Here is a 19,884-nt window from a genome sequence, read left to right as displayed (position 1 = left end):
ATCAAGGTACCTGGCTGTCTCCGGATCGAAAAACCACCAACCAGATCGATCACGTTGTGATAGACGGAAGAGACGTCTCCAGTGTTTTAGATGTGCGTGCGCTCCGAGGTCCTAACATCGACTCGGACCACTACCTTGTTGCAGCCAAGATTCCCACCCGCCTCTGTACAGCAAAAAACGCACGCCATCAAACACAAGAAAGGTTGGACGTCGGGAAGCTGCAATCACATCAGACAGCCGAACGATTCCCTACTCGGCTTGCACTTCTGCTCTCTGAGAGCGCTCGTCAACAACTCGGTATAAGGGAACTGTGGGACGGCACTTCAAACTCCTTACGTACAGCTGCAACCGAAACCATTGGTTTTCGGAAAGTGCAAAAGAACAGCTGGTACGACGAGGAGTGCCGTGTCGCAGCGAAGAGAAAACAGGCTGCCTACCTCGCATCGTTACGTGCGACCACAACACTTGCGGGATGGGATAGATACCAAGAGTTGAAGAGGGAAGCCAGACGCATTTACAGACAAAAAAGAAAGAGGCCGAAATGCGTGAGTACGAAGAGCTTGATAAGATGGCCGAAAGAGGTAATGCTCAAAAATTCTACGAAAAAATGCGGCGGCAGAAGGTTGCAAGACCGGAGCATACAACCCCCAAAGGTGATCTAATCACCGATGCCCAGAGCATACTTAAATTATGGAGGGAACACTTCTCCAGCTTGCTGAATGGCAGTGAACGCACAACGCCAGGAAAAGGCGAACCATATTCCCCAATCGATAACAATGGAGCAGACGATCCATTGCCCGACCAGGAAGAAGTTCGAACAGCAATTACCCGCCTGAAGAACAACAAAGCAGCGGGGGCCGATGGATTGCCGGCCGAGCTATTCAAACACGGCGGCGAAGAGCTGATAAGCAGCATGCATCAGCTTCTTTGTAAAATACGGTCGGACGAAAGCATGCCCAACGATTGGAATTTACGTGTGCTTTGCCCAATCCTCAAAAAAGGAGACCCCACAATCTGCGCCAACTACCGTGGGATAAACCTCCTCAACATCGCGTATAAAGCTCTATCGGGCGTATTGTGTGAAAGATTAAAGCCCACCGTCAACAAACTGATTGGGCATTATCAGTTTAGCTTTCGACCTGGCAAATCAACAATCGACCAGATATTCACCATGCGCCAAATCTTGGAAAAGACTCGTGAAAGAGAATCGACAGGCACCACCTCTGCGTCAATTTCTAAACTGCTTTCGACGGCACGAAAAGGAGCTCTCTTTGTGCTGCTATGTCTGAATTTTGTATCCGCGCAAAACTAATACGGCTGTGTCAACTGACGTTGAGCAATACCAAAAGATCCGTCAGAATCGTTCGATACCAAACGAGGTTTCAGAAAAGGCGACTCGCTATCGTGCGATTTTTTCAATCTGTTGCCTGAGAAAATAATTCGAGCTGCAGAACTTAATCGAGCAGGTACAATCTTTTATAAGAGTGTACAGCCGCTGGCGTATGCCGACGATATTGATATCATAGGCCTCAACAACCTCGCCGTTAGTTCTGCATTCTCCAGACTGGACAAGGAAGCAAATCAAATGGGTCTGGCAGTGAACAAGGGCTTGACGAAATATCTMCTGTCATCAAACAAACAGTTGTCGCACTCGAGACCTGGCTCTTACGTCACTGTTGACAGTCATAACTTTGAAGTTGTAGATCTTTCGTCTTTTTAGGACCACCACCAACGATGTCAGCCTGGAAATCCAACGTAGGATTACTCTTGTCAACAGGTGGTACTTCGGACTGAGTAGGAAATTAAGAAGTAAAGTCCCCTCTCGACGAACAAAATGAACCAAACTCTATAAGTCACTCCTTATACTCCTGCTATATGGTACAGAAGCTTGAACGATGACAACAACTGATGAGTCGATGTTTCGAGTTTGCGAGAGAAAGGTTTTGCGAAAGATTTATGGTCCTTTGCGCATTGGCCACGGCGAATATCGCATTCGATGGAACTATGAGCTATATGAGATCAGTCAGTACCCGCCGTGGGAAGCAGAGGAAGAGGTTTAGGACTTCTTAGGTTGGAAGGACCAAGTGAAGAAGGACCTGACTTCGCTTGGAATATCCAATTGGCGCCACGTAGCGAAAAGAAGAAACGACTGGCGCGCTATTTTTAACTCTATTATAATCGCCTAAGCGGTATCTATGCCAATAAAGAAAAAGTATTCGACTATGATTCAGAGATAGTTTAAGAATATYTTAAATATATTTCTTTTTATTTGTACTTACTGCAAAATACCTAGACTGGCAAACCTGTTTTGTAAGAGAGCAATGAGCTGATTGTTTCTACGAAAAAATCCAATTTTCACGGATATCCACGCACACGGACGTTAGAGGGGGTGGTGAGTGTTCATTTACATTGCGCTTTCATAAGATAGCCCGCATCAACTTGTCTGCCACTAATTAAAGCAATACGATGTATTAAAAAGGGCGATAAAATCAGTCTGCAATCAGCTGTTGACTGAGTAGGTTGGTGCGAACGGGGCGGCACATTTTATGTTGCGTATGAAAACAAACTAAATTCTATTGAGCTTTTCTTAAAGTACACAACCGCTTCAAATAGTACTAATAGACATTTACTTGAATGAAACTGATTATTATATTACGTATAGTAGTCTTTATACAGTTGAACATGTGGCAAATTTCAAATTGGCCTGCTAATATCAAATCCTACCAAATTGACAGTGACATATTTTATTGCAATGTAAAATACTATAGTCAGTTTGTGTATTGAATAGAGAAATTTCACAAAACAAAACGTGGACTCAGTTTTGAGAATCTTGCGAGAACTTCTTCTGTAGTGACTTCAACGTCAAGATGCGTGTGCAGCAACGCCAGGGCGATCAAACTATCTTTAAGCATTATGCGGTGAAGTGTCGAAAAAGAACGTTCAAATCTTGCATTCGCCACAGGAATATGCAGAATATGCAAAGAAAACTATGAATTATGGGTTATAGGTCTACATCGCAGTTCTTCAACGTTTCCAATGCAGTAGTCGGTAACTTGTGGTTTTTTGACTTTTGCTTCTGGTCACAATGGCACTGCCAGTGCTCAAATTTACCTTTGAACTTTAAACGTCGCACGACGTTGTCATTATTCAAAAGGCCTTTGAATTCATCTATCAAGCAGTCAATAATATTTTACATTTCCTTGGTTTTCAAAGCACATACTTTTTTTGGAAGCAGCAAACTCAGTTCAAATCCATCCAATACTTCTCTAAAAAAGCGCGTCTTCAAATCTTCGCCGATTGTATCCAACAGAGGAATGTACACTAAGACCATGTATTATTCTTCGCAAGAATTGTTCGTGTTTTGTTTATCGGCCGCAGGTACTTGTTTTTTTTTTCGTCAACTTTCAGTTATGCCGCCATTATTTTCGCGTCCGAATAAATGGATCGAAAATGTTCCTCCGCTTTTTGTCTTCGATTTCGGAACGTTGCAAGGAGCGTATCTATCATATTTGACGTCTTCTTCTAATTGAAATTTGGGCACGGCAGTGATGAGTATCGTTTCCAGTTACTAATTTTTCAATAACAAGCAGCAGGTAATGTATCAATCGAATATATCACAGATGGAACTGGATGCATCATATATTTCAAGTTTTTAATATTCACCCTCTGAATCCGCCACTGGAACACATCCAGCACGCAGGTAAAATATAGCAGGCGTAGTTAAAAATGTACACGTCGACCGTGTAGAGTTGGTTCAGCGTCTTTCGCAGCAACTCGGTCAAAAATATGTGAAATTGGTCTACAAATTTCTCAATTTCCCATACAGCACGACATACCATACTATATATGTAGCTATTTTCGTTACTCTAACAAACCAATATGACGGTCAGTGTATGGTTGACGTTTTGCACCTTATTGTACATCCTTGGCTTTTATCCTGGCAAGTTGCAAGAGTATGAAATGTTTGGTTACACTCGAACACAGCTCTATCTTATTTGTTATCAATGATACGCTTTGTCGTATTTTAACCCTCTAACACATTATCTATGATACTTGCTTATAACCGATAATATTTCGAACGACTTCCGGTCTTAGACTAAGAGACTCCTGGTTAGCCAAAAAACGTCCGTACAAAAACATCCACAAAAAAAGAACAAAAGAGCCCCTTTTAATTGACGACCGCTGCAAACGTATTAAGGATTACGATTTAAGGGATTGCACCTACAATGTCCAGCCTTTTAATTGTGAAGGTAACGCTGCCCAGCCGACTGACATCAGCGCCGTTAAAGAAGTGCGATGGACGGGACAAGGACTGAGAATAGTAGGTAGACATTTACATAGGAGCGCGAATTCGGGGTTCGTGGTGACAGAAAAACTCAATCGAGTCCTGCCATTCACCCTGGTGGATGAACGTCTAACCACGATCACGAACATAGCGCTGATTTGCTCCCGTGTCCCAATGGAAGAGAAGGACGATGTGACCACAGATGTCTTCAAAGGGCTCTTGGAGCCCACTTTACGCCAGGGTAAGTAAAGCCTTCTTTACAACAACGGTCTATAAATTAAGATTCCATGAAACATCCCCAAATAGGTTGAGGCTGATCGACTTCGCCAGGGATCGAAATATAGTTATGGAAATTCATCAAGCTACAAAAATAACTTTATATATTTTTTTACAAAAAACAATTCATTTGATATTGATTAAAGGATATTAAATAGGTGTAGGTTTATGAAAATAAAAGTTATTAAATTGCTGACAAAAACATATAAATAAAACAAAATATACAGACGAAAAGAAAATCCATAAGAAAAAGTCTGCGTACAAGGTACATAAGTAGAATTAAGTTATACTTCCTGTGAATTTTCCTTTGAAAACATAAAAAACCTTTCCGTTACAATTAAGAGCTCATGTTTACAGAGCCTTTCTTAGAGAAGTCTATTAACAAAAGGGTACCAAGCGAAAAAACATTCCTTTTTTGGCCCACCCTAATATGCATATGTATGTACAAAAAAAGATAGACCCGACTTCTTGTCTATGAGAAAACATTTTTGTGATCATAACAAAGTTACCTTAAAAAGTTGCACTCCAATGACAGCAAACATAAATTGTAGCAAATAGGTAACTAGCATAATGTTACCAATTGTTTTTATCGCGACAACAACACATTTTACAACATACTGATTAAGTATGAGTGATAATTACAGAATAATATATTTTTAAATTTATACATTATGTTATTTATGAATAATTTATTATAGATTATTTTATATTTTTATTATTTTAGGTACATATGTATAAATTGATTAATTATGTAATGATCGCGGCGATAAAAGCGATGAGTAATTCATAAAAAGCCATGAGTAATCAAACAAAAAGTTGATAACGATGAAAGGAAGTGGAGTCAGTAGCGCAGAAAAAATTTTTGTATGTCGACATGTTCCGAACCATTAAAACAATCGAATTTTCAGTATCATGTATAATAATAAAATGTTCATTATAGTTTTTATGTAAATATGTATTTATATCATCGTGGTTGTTTGTTTCATGGTTTATAATAAACATTATTTTAAGTTGTAAGTGCATGTAAGTATATGGAAAGAAACGAAAAAAGAAAAGAAAAAGGACGTTATAATTATGGAGAGGCATTATTACATATATCTATACTATATCTAAAATTATTTAGGGTATTACTTACAAATTATTAAATATAACATAAGGAACGTATATATTGCATAATTTACAAAGAAAAATACGAGTCTTAGTAGTTTCATAACACACAATACATATTATTTCAAGGAGATTATTGATAATGTAAAAAGAAATTTAACATTTAAATGCGTTAATTCATTCATATGCTCTTATAGCATGTTTAGCGCTGCTAAGTGTGATCGAAATCTTATATCAAAAAATGATAAATCACATTTATCATTGATCGATAAATGTAATTCAAATAACCTCTTTTTACAGTTTTTTATGTATGTTAATATCAATAATATTATAAATAATAATAAGGATAGTACTCAAGAATATTTTGTTAAACTGAAGAAAAGGAGTGTGCGTGGGGCTAACTTGTGTGGATCAAATTTATATATATACTATACATATACTATATATATATATATATGTACATACACTATATATATATACATACATTATTGCCCAACTACGATTTGTTTTGATTATTTGAACGATTTTAATCTCTGTAGAATACGATACGATAATACTATATATACGTAAAAAGACCTCTAACTTTGGACATTAGACATAACATTAAAGTCCATATTACGAGTTTTAACTCAACTGCATCATATTTTGAAAGTCGGTATTATCGATATCAATTTAATCCGGAAAAAATATTTGGTTGAAGTGTTGTCGAAGTTTAACATTTTTATGTCATTACAATTTCCTGCAATGACCGTCAGCGATGAAACGGAGAATTACGCATGATTTCAGGAAGTTCAATAAATTTGAGTGATCACGGGAGCTTTTTCATACGCACAGTATATCAGTTTTTATCCCAACATTTCCGCCATTGTATATAAATCAAAGAAATATATAGTTTAATATTTATCATTGAGTGAGCAATAGCTGAGTTGATTTAATTTTTCTGTTACAAATTCTCTACTACTTATTCAGCTGTCTAATCTTATCTTTTTAGGTAAGCAACATTAATGAAACTTCTACTGAAGTTCTTAATACGAAAAAGAGGTTGGTAGGTTCGAAGTTGTATTATTTTAACTTCAAATCAACCGAGTGGAGTTGCAAGCCCTATAAACTTCTATTCAGTGTTTGGTAACTATGTATATAAGTTTTTTCTATAAACTTTTAAGGACTGATTATGTTCAAATGAATGCCCAATAGGAGAATTACGTCAAGGTCAACACGAACAAATCACTTTTTTTGAATTTTTCCGCGGCCAATAAATATAAAGGGATAACTACATATTTATCTAGAATTGGTTATTTGTAAGATAAGGCTTCAAACATCGAGGTTTATTTTGTGCGCAAACCTCAAATATTCTGAAGTATAGGGTCATTGTATAATAATAGCTGCAATAAGCAAATATAATATTATATTTGCAATTTTTGGTGCATTATGTAGGTATTACTACCATCTAATTGTATTTCATATGGAAATGTCAAATTCGTCCAACAATTCAATACCACCATTATTAATAAGCAAGTTTGGGTATATAAATAGGTTAAATATTTTAAAAGGAAATGTCTATACTTTTTTGATTTATTTGCGAACGTTTGTACAAAGTTTTTACATTGAAGTAGCATTAAAAATATTATAAGGTATTAATAAGATTAAACAAATATTTTATCAAATTGTGTCCAAACGATTTACATAAAATTCTTTTGAGCAATGCAGGCAATTACTTTCAACAATATTCTCAAAAATTGAAAACAGAGAAATGTTCACCATTTCCTATACGCAATACAATATTATATTAGTAGCTGCCGCCAGTTGATAAAACAATTCTTAAGCTAGCGAACTCCTCATATGTTTGGCATACGTCAAACACGTCAAATTACTCTTACTTTACATCCCCCTGTATTGAAATTTAATATTACTAAATGTACAGAAATTTTGCACCTGTTTCTACTCACGCATTGAAACAAAAACTAACTAATTTTAATTTTAAATTATACTTCGAGATTTGAAAACGTAAACTAATTCTTTATAAAATAACCAAAATAAATTAAGTAGCAGAGCCTTTATTAAATTTTTGTACTCTTTACATTTCAATCCTTTATTTAGTCTGTCATTATTTCTGTGTCATGCATTATCTAATTGTAAGAAAAGATAGAAGTAAATAATTTTCAAGTTTCAAGTAAGTAACAGAAAACATATATAAGTAGTACCTTTCACATAAACGTTATTAAAATATAAATATATTAGAATTAATATAAATATATTTCGGAATATTTAGGGGAGACATTTAAGCTTTTTATATATGTACATACATAAGTGTGTATATTTGTACACGCAAGGGGAGGTATTTCTCCTAAAAAAATGATTTTATTAAACACATCTTAAAGTTTTAACTCCTTTATTACATAAGTATAAGATGATGATTAAAAGCAGCAAATTATAAGATTAAGCAAATCTCAAAAAAAGTTGTTAATAGTTATGTCAAGGTAGTTAAAATAATTTTATTTAATATTGAGAATAAACGTAAGCAAACAACTGCTGGTATATTTAATATAATGCACTGAAACTTAAATATAAGCGAAAGAAAAACATATGGATGTAAAGCAAGTATAATATACACTCCATTAAAAATAATAACTGGAAGTCACTCTTCGTATACAAGCAATAACACATAATCCCTACTTAAATGTGATATTGAAAATATTTTTGCTTTGAAGACCAACACGAAGCAAGTACTTTTTGCGTATCTGCGGTAAACTATGATTAATTGAAGACATCGGCTTCCCCATCGCTTCATAAATGTTTCAATGCGGATTAACTAATATTTTGCCACAGTTTCCAGTTATTAAATTTTATTATATTCGAAATCTAAAAACTTTCAGCAGGGGAGCCTTCTGATATGCATAACAAAATTATGATAAAAGGCGTACTATTTTTGAACTTATAATTGATTCTTTATGAAAAGTATTACTATATTATTTTTAGATTTATGTGTATATACAAACGTTTTACATTAAATTTTGATACCATCAGTTATCAACCTTTTTAACAAATTAAAACGGCGTGCTTTTTAAAATGATAATATTATATATGTAATCTGAGTATTAAATATCATTTTTAATTATTTCTTAAACTAAGCATAAACAACCGATGGTAGAATTATTCAACCGATATTCTTTTTATTTAAACGCTCTTCTTAAAAATGATGATCTTCAATAAAAAAAGCTGGACCTTTTTTCGAGTAATGCATATACTTATATAATACTTGTGAGGCACAAGTGCAATTCAGCTTTCATAATCACATTATTATTTTTATTTTTGAAATAGTAAATCTGATGATTTTCTAAAATGATTTTCAAAACAATTCTTCAAAAGGATATATCTTTTTCAACTCGATAAAATTAAATTAAAATAAGGAACGGAAAACAAAATGTCAAATATCTCACAAAATCATACCTTAAACAACTGGACTCCTATTACGGCAAACATAAATTGCAGAAGGCAAGTCACTAAGACAATATTTCCGATTGTCTTGACAGCCACTATTACACATTGAACTACATGCTATAATAATATAATTTTATAAAGACAAAATGAAAATTGTATGTTTTAGTTCATATTCACTACCTCCATAATAATATGAACATTAATATATATTTGCATAGACTTTACTTACATATATAAATAATACTTATTTAGGCTTGAGCGTTATGGCTCTATTCTTAGTTTTATTTTATATATTTTGTAAGTATATTTATTTACTTAGCCAACATTACTTTGCGAATTAATGAATGTAGAAATAACATATGTATGTATGTATGTATACACCACCGAAAAGAGAATTTTAGCATGAAAATCGCAACCAAAGAAGTTTGTATACCCTTATTTTAATGAAACTACTAAATTGGCCATATCTTCAAAAATGTATCCATTATATTATTTTTTGAAATCCTCAAATATAAAGCAAGACACAAAAAGCCAAGCCGTTTAACTAAAATTAATGATTTCAACAGTAATTTAGGTTTGAAATGTTTTCGTAAAATATATAAAGAAGGAATTAAGGGCTAAGTTCGGTTGTAATTGTGCACTTTATATTCTCGCAATTCTCAAGGATCAAAGCAGGGAAAATATTCAAAGTAACTAACACAATTCGCTGAAATATAATTTTTATTACTGAACGACATAATACTAATTAAAATAATGTGATTTATTCTGTAATCAGTCTCTATTTGACGCCTTTTTAGCTAAAGTTTTAATTTGTGACTAGTTACTATTCACTAAACAGTCTCTATGGTTAGTCTCCAAATATTGCCTCAAATTTGAGACCTGATAGTTAGCAGGTCACAAAACTAAAAAGAACTCTGGTCTGCCATTTTAATAGAATACTGAATAGAGATAATCATAAATATTAATCGTTAGATTGTCGTTTTTTAATATTTTGTAAGCAACTCAAACACGAAAAGGTGAAAAATAAATCAATTATTTTATTTATGAGATATGTACGATATCAACTTAACCAAAGGGCAGCAATTACTTAGTATAAAGATAAAGTCGACCTGAGGGCTAGACCAAGATGTACACCGATTACATTGAATTCGAGATAAAATCAGATTGAGATTAATAAAACAATGTGCATATAGTATTTAAGGGCTAGCGAAGATTTAAAATTTTTGGCATTAAAGTCCATTGGAGTAACGTAATCATTAAAGATTGCACATGGGGACTGAGGTAATTAGTGAATCGTTTCACCCTATTTACGCCAATAGACTATAGTATATCCAAGATTATACATTCACTTAAATATATTTTATATATTGACCGATATACTTATAAGTAGATGTAAAGCCAGCCTGAAATTTGAAAATCCCTTTCTTAACTTGGGCATAAGCTAGAAGAAATATTTTATGCACATAGTTCTCAGCAAAGGATGTTTTTTTAATTATACTACTATTTTAGTATGTGAGTGTGTCTGTTTGTTACTTCTTCCCGACTGAAATGCTAGAGCGGTTTTAACAAAATTTGATATGGAGTTAGCCGGAACCCTAATTCCCATGGGAAAATTGACGAATATGAATTGGCGGATAATATTTGGGGAACTTTGTACATATATTTTTCAATAAAAACGATACTTAAAATAAATGTCATGAACTTGGGGACGTGCAGAGAATCGAAGGCTGTGCATCACAAACAACGTTGCTCCAAACGGGCAGACGATTTTGTCAGACGCATGCGATTTATAATAGCTATAAATGTAAATATATAAGGAAAACGGCCAGGCAATTTTTACAGTGAGACTGGAGAGTATGCTACGATTGACGGTTACTTGAAGGAGACCTAACAGTGACCCAACTTGCTATGCACCTCCCAAACGCGAGTACGTGTATTTGGCAAATCTTCAATTTAATAAAAAAAAAACGCGTGGCGTATTTTTTCTTGAACGCACCTGCAGACACTGGCAAAACTTTTTTCTGAACTTGCTGCTGGCACAGTGGCGCGAAGACAAAGTGTTTATGCTGGCTTTTGAAAAATGGACACTGAGGTTCCCATATTTTTTAAAATTAAGAATTGAAAAATTATAGTCTGTTATTAAACATTTTTGGACGAAAGATACCCCTTACTTCCTGAAGGTGGCCTTTAAAATCTATACTAATAAACTAATTGACCGATATAAAAAATTCTTTCACTGATGGGAAGCTATACTAGCTGTGGTGCACATAAGCTATATTAAATTTTCAAAAAAGTTAGGAGTCTATACAAAAACTCTAATAATGTAACCCAAGGTGTGAAAAACTTACCAAAAAAACTATCTTAAATCGCGAGCGCTGCGAAAATTTTTGGTTATAGAAAAGAAAAAAATGTATTACGTATTTGTAGATAATATCTACAAAAATGTCGCGACAACAAATGACTTCATATTTATGTGTGCTTCAATACCATTAGATAACTTTTTGAATTATTCAATTTGAACATTTCATTCGATAGATATCAAAAGTTTAATATTGTAAGTTATTTGAAAAATGACGCGTGGCCGCCGTTCAAGCTGCTAGGTTAGGCGGCACAATAATAGCATTGTCAGACGGAGTAGTGAGGATAACTCCGTTGGTAACTCCCATTTAAACCTTAAAATTTTAGAAAGTTAGCTGCATTTTCGTTGGCAACGTTGTAAAAAATGGCCAATTTTAATCTCTTGTGAATAAAAATCAAGCAACACTGACAGCCTTTTTTTTCAAATTTTCAATAATAAACAAGAACTTTTATGTTATGATGTTGTGTTATGATGCAATTTTTAAAATAACGTGCTGATTGATCTAATTTCAGTAAAAAAATAGCTACACATACTATATGCCAACAATTCTCATTAAAATCTACACTGTAAACATACATACAATAAGCTCACAAATGTATTTGCCTACTACTATTCCTGCCTACTTACTATTACAGCGTACCTTCAAATAATATTTTTCCTGTCGAGATGCATCATAATAATAATAAGCGAGGTGTCACTGGGGTACTGGGGAGGAGTCAATGTAGAAATAAAGTTGAAAGCTAAGTCCACTACGCAGCAGTCGATTGCGGAATCAAATACATTTTGATAGAATATATATATATATATATATATATACTGAATGTACTACTACTAATATTATACTTTAAATTCGTATAGCAAGTAATTCAAACAAAAAAAAATACATATAATTGCTTCTGATTGACGGTTTGCACCTTAAAGTATTTCTTGGTTTTGATTCTTGCAAATTGCACCCGAACTTATTCCTTCCTTACTTGTTAATATTAAATTATATCCAGGCGGACAGACTAATCAAGTAACCGTTGTACATCATCTGTTAATCAGTTCTCTGCTCGTTATCATTAGGCGCTGTTTGCAAAAATCTTGTTATTCAAAAGTAGCACCAAAATTTGCGTGTTAAATTTTATACAAATTCGGCTAGTATTCGTTATAAAATATTTATTTAATCAAGAATTTTTGTAATATTTAATGGCTCAAATGACAAATTAACATATCGTATATATATACCTTATTATTAAGCGCAGAAGAAGTCTTCTCTTCTGTTATGACTTATTTTATGAGCCTAAGTTCAAGCCTATGACAGCTACTATTTATCTTCAAATATTAATTCAAACTCCAATTAAAACTTTTAAATTGAATTCAATAGCTATGTATCATAAAAATACTAATACTGATCCATATATTAATATGAAATTAGTATGGTTAAACATGTCGATTTAAGAGTATTAATATACACTAATAGCTCTGACAGACGACAGCGCTAATTTGCATTAGCGGGCTTAATTTATATTTACTTGCGCATTTGACCCATGTCAATGCAAATTTTTTATGCACAAGAATTTCGTGCATTTAGCTGAACTTACCAAATTTGAGTAGACAACACTGCACAAAAAGGGCCGATTTTTGCTATTTTTTGACAGATGTCGATTGAAGTCTGCAACCTCCTTTGCGTTTACAGCATCAGAGATATACAGTTTTATATTGCTAATTAAATTATGTGCAAGTATATTAACAAAAACTAATTTTAATATTTTTAGAAGGCAGAAAATAAACAACGCAAAGTTTGCTATCCATTTTTCCAATATTCTTTACTTTTGCTTTTAATTACTTCTCTTATTCATTTTTATTTCACTTTTTTTAAATAAATAAACAAATTTAACAATTAGCTGTCTAAATGCACAAGTCTGCCGTCTTTCACCATAATATTTCAATGCGCATTAACGTTGCTTAATACGTATTAATTTTGCTCGTCTGTCAGGGCTATTAAGTACAAAATTCAAAGCTTACATACATATGTCAACTTGTCTTACTCTACAAAACATTTTACAATATATTATATATACGCGTTGAATAATAAATAACATAAAATTACAGCAATATGTACATGTTATATACTAAATACGAAATAGTTAATATTCATTGCATTGCATAAAATTAATTACTTTTTATATTACTCTTCGACTGGCTTAAATGCTGAACAGCATACTGTTCACTATATTGTTGGGCACATATTATAATAATAATTTCTTTTGGTCAAGTAGCCCCTTGCAAAATTATTTAATTAAATATATACTTGCGTAGCGTCTTTATAAAAATAATAGTATTAAATATATAAATAAATAAACATATATATGTATGCATACCAAGAGCTTAATGATATTAAATAGAAACAAGCAAATTTGCTTAGGTTTAGCCAATGCGTTCCAAAAATCATATTATATATATTTATTTTTTAACGACTAATAATCTGAATAATAATAAAGTATTTTATATGTATTGCTAGTCTTGTAATTTAATTGTTAAACATAACTCAACATGTTATATAACTATGGAATAATATTCAATTCAATATTAATAGTAACTTTTTCCTTACCTTGAGTCCTTTGGCACGATTAATGGCACGCAGAGGCCTTAAAACGCGAAGTACTCTTAATATTTTCACGAATGAAATCGCATTCGAACTGTGAATAAAAACGAAAAACAATTCATTTAGTTTTAAAATGTAATGTAAAAGAAAGAGGGTTTCGCAATTTAGTTTCAGATATAAATTAGAATTTTTCAGTTATACTATATACATATTTGTACCTTTGACCAGCAAACGGGAACTTGGCCCTTGAATATGCTGGGACCGATATACACAATATGCACGAGGAAAAAAGATTTTAATTTTTTCCATTATAAACCAAAAGAACTGAATTCATAAAAATGATTAGAACTGTCCAATTTCATTCCATTCCTTACAGTTCTAAATTACCTACAGTGACCCAAAAAAAATTGTACAGAGAGATGTTTTGTCTTGAAGGAATTTCTATTTTCAATATTTAAGCTGCAACCAAGAGTAGCATAATGTTGTATATTTTTCGTACTTTTATAAAAAATTTAACAATGAATAAATTTTGATGTTAACACTTGCAAAATGGCAAAAACTCACTTAAGTAATTTACGTCTATTATTATTTGCGTATGATCAAAATGTATTGATTGGTAGGCGAATTTCTTTTTTGCGGATTCAGTTTTTAAGAAAAAATGGAGAAGATTTTCAGACTCTGGTAGTTAAATATAATATTAAAAAATTATTGTTCAGTACATCCCAAAATATCCGCTGTGCCTTACACCAAAGAGTAGGAGAAAGCTAGCATTGCAAAACTCCATCTTCAAACTCTTCGAAACTTCTTGCTTTCATTCGATTTTAAAGCGTACACACTACGAAACAAGCCATAATGATCAAAAAGAAATATTGCGAAACATTTTCTATATTCCAAAGAGTATATTCACCGTAATGACAAAGTTAATGATTCTGTAGTTTTTACCGATGAATTCAAATTTAATTTAATTCGATGTGATGGTCATCGATTTGTGTGGCTCAAGGCGGGCTAACCGATAAAAGACAGAAAAATTAAATAAGACTGTCCGAATGGACAATGCAATAAAGGCTAAAGGGGGGCAGTGTGACCAAATGGTTAAATTCAAACCACCTCCCTGTACAAGTTTTTATTTTTGGTTCACTTTAACTCTTCGTTTACCTATATATAATGTTTTTAAGTATTGTACAGTCCGTAATACATTTTTACGAGAAACTTACCTGGACTGCATTGATATTAAGGAGACGCAGACTACAAGTAAATCGAGAAGATTAAATGCAGATCTACAGAAGGCTCCGTCGTGCAACACGAAGCCATATGAAATCAATTTCAGTAACAGTTCTATTGTGAAGACACCCGTGAAAAAAACATCAAATTTGTTTAGTACCTGTAAAGGAAAAAAATTAAGTATACAAGTGACTTTTCACTGGTTTTGTTTTTGATTTAAGACTATGTATTTTAGTCGAGAAAAAAGTTAACGTGATTGTATCTAAATGTTTTCCAATGTAGTATATTGAAAGCAGTTAAGGTGAATCGTATTTCAATCAGATTCAGACCATAAAACCAACTTATATTTTAATATCAATACTTTTATCATACCTTGTTGCGGTCGGCGTTTGGGCGTAGTGGGTCCTCTGCTGCCAACATTGCCGATGAGAACATAATACAGCACAATATAACATTTCCAAAGTTGCTGTGATTACAAAGCCAGTGACAAAATACACGAAACCTGTTCAATTCAGAAAAAAATCGGTAAGTCTTTAAGAGGTGCATTAAGTTATTTCTTTGTTCTGCGTGTAGGAAAGTGTGTTAAATACCATATATAAGACTTATAGTTGTAAATACATATGTATAACATGCAACTAATAAATGATACCCTTCTTTGTATTCTTTACATTGATTGCATTCAAATCCTCAAATATTATTTTTAAACAAATTCAACTCAAGACACATAGGTTTTCAATAGGTACATACTTGAAATGAAATTTTGACCTATTTAGTAGACAAGCTCACGGTTAAGTGACGGAAGCGACAAAAAAACTTATTACCTTCAAAAAAAATTATATTATACGCTTAGCTAAGGCTAGAAGGCTGGTCTTTTTGCAATTTTGTCAAACCATGATTGAAATTTGCAAGCTATAATCCTATATCCTGTGTTAAGAACAACAAAGCAACATAAAGAAAAATCAATAAATAATTTAAAAACCTGTTTGTTTGAGACATTATGAAGAAAGACGAACCCTCTGGAATGGGCTGAATTTTTGTAGCTGTATTGACTTCAGACATGCGTCTTGGTCTGGCTGTATTCACATCTTCATCGTCTTCTTCGCATTTATGTATTTAAATGGTTTAGTGTTCGAAGTTTTAGATGTTATTCCAAAGTTGTTTGCAATCAAACCATTTTTGAAAAAAAAAATATTATATAATTTGGAATAGCAAATAAAAAAGTAATAAATATCTATTTAGATAGGAAATAAAGTTATATTAAATAGCAATATTATACATACAAACCAAAACTTTATGAAACTTGAATAATTTAATTTCTTTTAATCTTAGTGTAATATGACTTTATTTGGTTTGTTTTACGGCAGGGTATATACAAATATAACTTAATTTAGTCCATAATTGAACGAAATTTTGTCAGGAATACTTAACTTATAACTAATTAATTTTACGAGAACATTATACCTAGTATTTAAAAGAAGCACAAAAATATTGACATTAGGAGTATTCTCTTGCTCTTGCAAGATTGCAGATTTCAAAAATCTTATACCGAAATATACAAGGGCACGAGAGCAACAATTGCAGAATCTAGTGATATATGAACGGCTGATTCGGTCAATTTATTCTAAATGACTATTTTGCATGGCTATTGTGAATTGGCGCACCTTCTGCAATCATTCTTAACAAAAAAAAGTATACCAAATCTTTATAATTTAAACAGAAATTATAAAATCTATTTAAAATTTACCTTCCTCAACAATTTAACGTGAAAATATGTATTTAAGTAAAATGACAGCTAGCACAGGCTGACAATTATTTTTTTACATATCATTACACGAGAATAAACATGGGTTTTGGTCTAGCATATTTCGCAGCCATTGCAAATAATTTTCTGCGTGTGTTTGTTGTTGTGCCGGTGCACCAAGATCAAATATCTGCAATGCATGCACCGTGCAAGGTTTTGCAAGAGCAAGAGAATACCCCTATTGTGTTGACAACACAACTATCCTTGGACATTAGTTCGCAAAGTATGTTTCCCAAAAATTCCCAAAAAAAAAAGAGCCGGAATACTTTAGTTGAAATGTGGAATTAAGTGTTGATATAAGTAAATTCATTGATTTTAGAATGTATAATTTATATAAACACAATCTCAACGTGAAATTTTGATGTAATATGTTCAATATGTTAAAATTATTCGTACAGTAGAATTGAAGCAATGTTATGTATTAGTTCGTTTTATTTTTGCAACACTTAATTTAAGTGTGTTAATGTATTGGAATAGGTATGCTACAACACATGAAAAGAAAAAAATTTTAATTACTTTATGCTTGTGTGGTTCTAATTACCTGTTTGTGTTACTAAATATAAAAAATGAACTTCCTCTTGGCATTGGTTTTTTAGTCTTCTTAATGCTGATTTCAGAGAGACGTCGAGGTCGTGCAGTTGCTCTAGGTGTTACTTCGGAACGGGATTCTAAACATTGTTAAGGATTTTAATGACAATGAATAGGGTAAGCAGCGTTTAAATTTTATAAAAGTTACTTGGGAAAGCATTTATGGCCCTAACTTATACATGTACATCTAATTGTATAACTATTTGTACAAACGTGTTTTAAAATAATGTCTTAAAATATATATATTTCCTTAAACCACATTTTAGAATTATACTATTTAATATCTTAATTAAATGTAATACTTAAAAAACCAACCATTTAATGCACATTCATTGAAGACTTACCTTCCAGTTCCTCATCGCATATTTCGTCCTCTTCACCTTCAGAAGGATCCTCATCCCTGATATTATATTTCGGAGAAAGTATTTAAATACTCAGAAACTTAGTAAAATGGCTGTATACCGCCAGGAGTCAAAAACTCCACAAAGTTGAACTTACAATTTTTCTATTTCAATACAATGTCCATCCAAATCCATTTCTATATTTATATTTTCCTCTTCTGCACCTTCAATAGTTGGAGTGGGGCTGTGTGATTTGTTATTTTTACCATCATCAATTTCTTCTTCCTTTTCGATTGTTGTTAAAGAATCTGCATCAGCAAGATTATCAACAGCAATAGCTAAGAAAACGTTCAACAAAATATAATTGCCGCATATGAATAAAATTATAAAATAGATGCATGCCAATGCACCAAATGTTTTTATTCCTCCGTAAGCAAGTATTCCGTCATACATAACCACATTCCAATCTTCACCAGTAAGAATCTGAAACGTAAATTTTACAAAATTATCAAAAGCGTTTTGCGTTAATTTTAGAACCTCCTTTCCAAATTCGCGTATTTAATCTACACAGGTACGTATTCGTATTTGTGGATGTTTCTATGTATAATCATGCTTTTTCGGATCTTGTTTCTGTAAATTAATAGGTGTGTGGGCTTTTTACGAGGTGGCACCACCATTCGAAACTAGACTTATACAACAATTTATTTTTATTTATTTATTTATTTAAAAGAGAAATAATTATAAATAATCGTTCCACTTATAGATATAAAGMACTGGCTGCCAGGGCCTTCAGCTTATGTTATAAAATCTTGGTCTATTGTATTCACATTTGAGATCGATTTGTATAACGTAAATTTAGATACAATAAAAAAGATAAATTTCAAAGCAAAGGTAAATGGGTGCATGTATGAAACTAAACTATATATTTAATTTGCAAAGCGAAATATATTTAGATATGATTTTTATGTTACCGTCATCAGTCCGTTCTAGATATAAAGAAGGTTTTTTGTGAGAAGTGGTCGTTGAAGTGCCGGGCAGGTATCGAGGAGGTGTACAACTGTGAGATCATTTGATCCGCAGAACCGCAGGATTAGATTTTTTGTAGTGGTGATCGTGATTACTCCATTCTCTTACTTGGATTTCATTTACGTGTGTTTCAACAAGTCTGCGTATATATTTATCGGTGAAATAGTCAAAGAAGTGAAGTGGTTGTTTGGAAGCTTCTTTAGCTTTTTTATCGGCAATTTCATTGCCATAAATTCCGATATGGCTTATTATTTTTATACAGTTATTGCTTTGCAATAGCATGCTACGAATATTGGGTATTAAAGGTTCATTATTGGTATTAAATATAGCTTTAATTGCAGATCTACTGTCGGTACATATAATGCATTTATTTCCCATTCGGGAAGCAAATTGTACTGCCTTAAATATTGCGGCTGCTTCGGCAGTAAATACCGAGCAGTAGGATGGCATGGAACCGACCATAATAGTACCACCTAGCTGGTTTGTCACAGCAAACGTTGTGCTGGTGTTTGACTTGGATCCGTCCGTATAATACACGTTCCAATCATCATTTAAGGACTCTAATACCGCATTAAACATTTGTTTGTACTCATTACTGCTGGTAGAATATTTTGGGTACTTAAGTAGGGTGTTGATGAGTGATGAATTTGGAAGCGCACTTGGAAAATACTCTGAAGTTTTAAGAGCTGATGGGGTGGTTACGATGTTCAGCTGTTGAATTAGACTTAAGCAACTCATAATAGTAGACGGCTTACGACTAGTCTTAAGATTTCGTATAGAACAATTGATTTGCGAAAAAATTAATTCACTTCTGCAGTGAAGTAGCCTCGGTATAAGCATCATCGTGTTTCGCAT

The 19,884-nt window shown here is 32.9% G+C and overlaps 1 protein-coding gene across 15 annotated transcripts in view; it reads right to left on the bottom strand.

Annotated features, from left to right (window-relative positions):
* LOC108975120 (voltage-dependent calcium channel type D subunit alpha-1) overlaps window positions 1–18,737 on the bottom strand; it is a 55,764-nt gene extending 37,027 nt beyond the window's left edge. For 3 of the 15 annotated variants that reach the window (XR_001993846.1, XR_001993847.1, XM_018943420.1), the window contains exons 1-7: window positions 18,161–18,736; window positions 18,007–18,062; window positions 17,616–17,742; window positions 15,646–15,775; window positions 15,267–15,433; window positions 14,059–14,146; window positions 9,116–9,223 (exon numbers count right to left, since the gene is read on the bottom strand). Coding sequence is in view for 11 of the 15 variants with exons in the window: in XM_018943420.1 (XP_018798965.1) it covers window positions 9,116–9,223; window positions 14,059–14,146; window positions 15,267–15,433; window positions 15,646–15,775; window positions 17,616–17,742; window positions 18,007–18,062; window positions 18,161–18,456 (972 nt within the window). In the remaining 4 variants the exon portion in view is untranslated. Of the gene's footprint in view, window positions 1–5,070; window positions 5,179–9,115; window positions 9,224–14,058; window positions 14,147–15,266; window positions 15,434–15,645; window positions 15,776–16,252; window positions 16,371–17,615; window positions 17,743–18,006; window positions 18,063–18,160 lie in introns of those variants that run through there. The other 12 variants (XR_001993844.1, XR_001993845.1, XM_018943412.1 and 9 more) reach the window with 9 other exon arrangements.
* Between the last annotated feature and the right edge of the window lie 1,147 nt (window positions 18,738–19,884).

Source organism: Bactrocera latifrons, unplaced genomic scaffold (assembly GCF_001853355.1).
Source record: "Bactrocera latifrons isolate USDA-ARS-PBARC rearing strain unplaced genomic scaffold, ASM185335v1 scaffold_613, whole genome shotgun sequence".
Classification (NCBI taxonomy): Eukaryota; Metazoa; Arthropoda; class Insecta; order Diptera; family Tephritidae; genus Bactrocera; species Bactrocera latifrons.
Note: the sequence above shows the minus strand (reverse complement) of the source record. Positions and strands in the feature narration are given on the sequence as shown.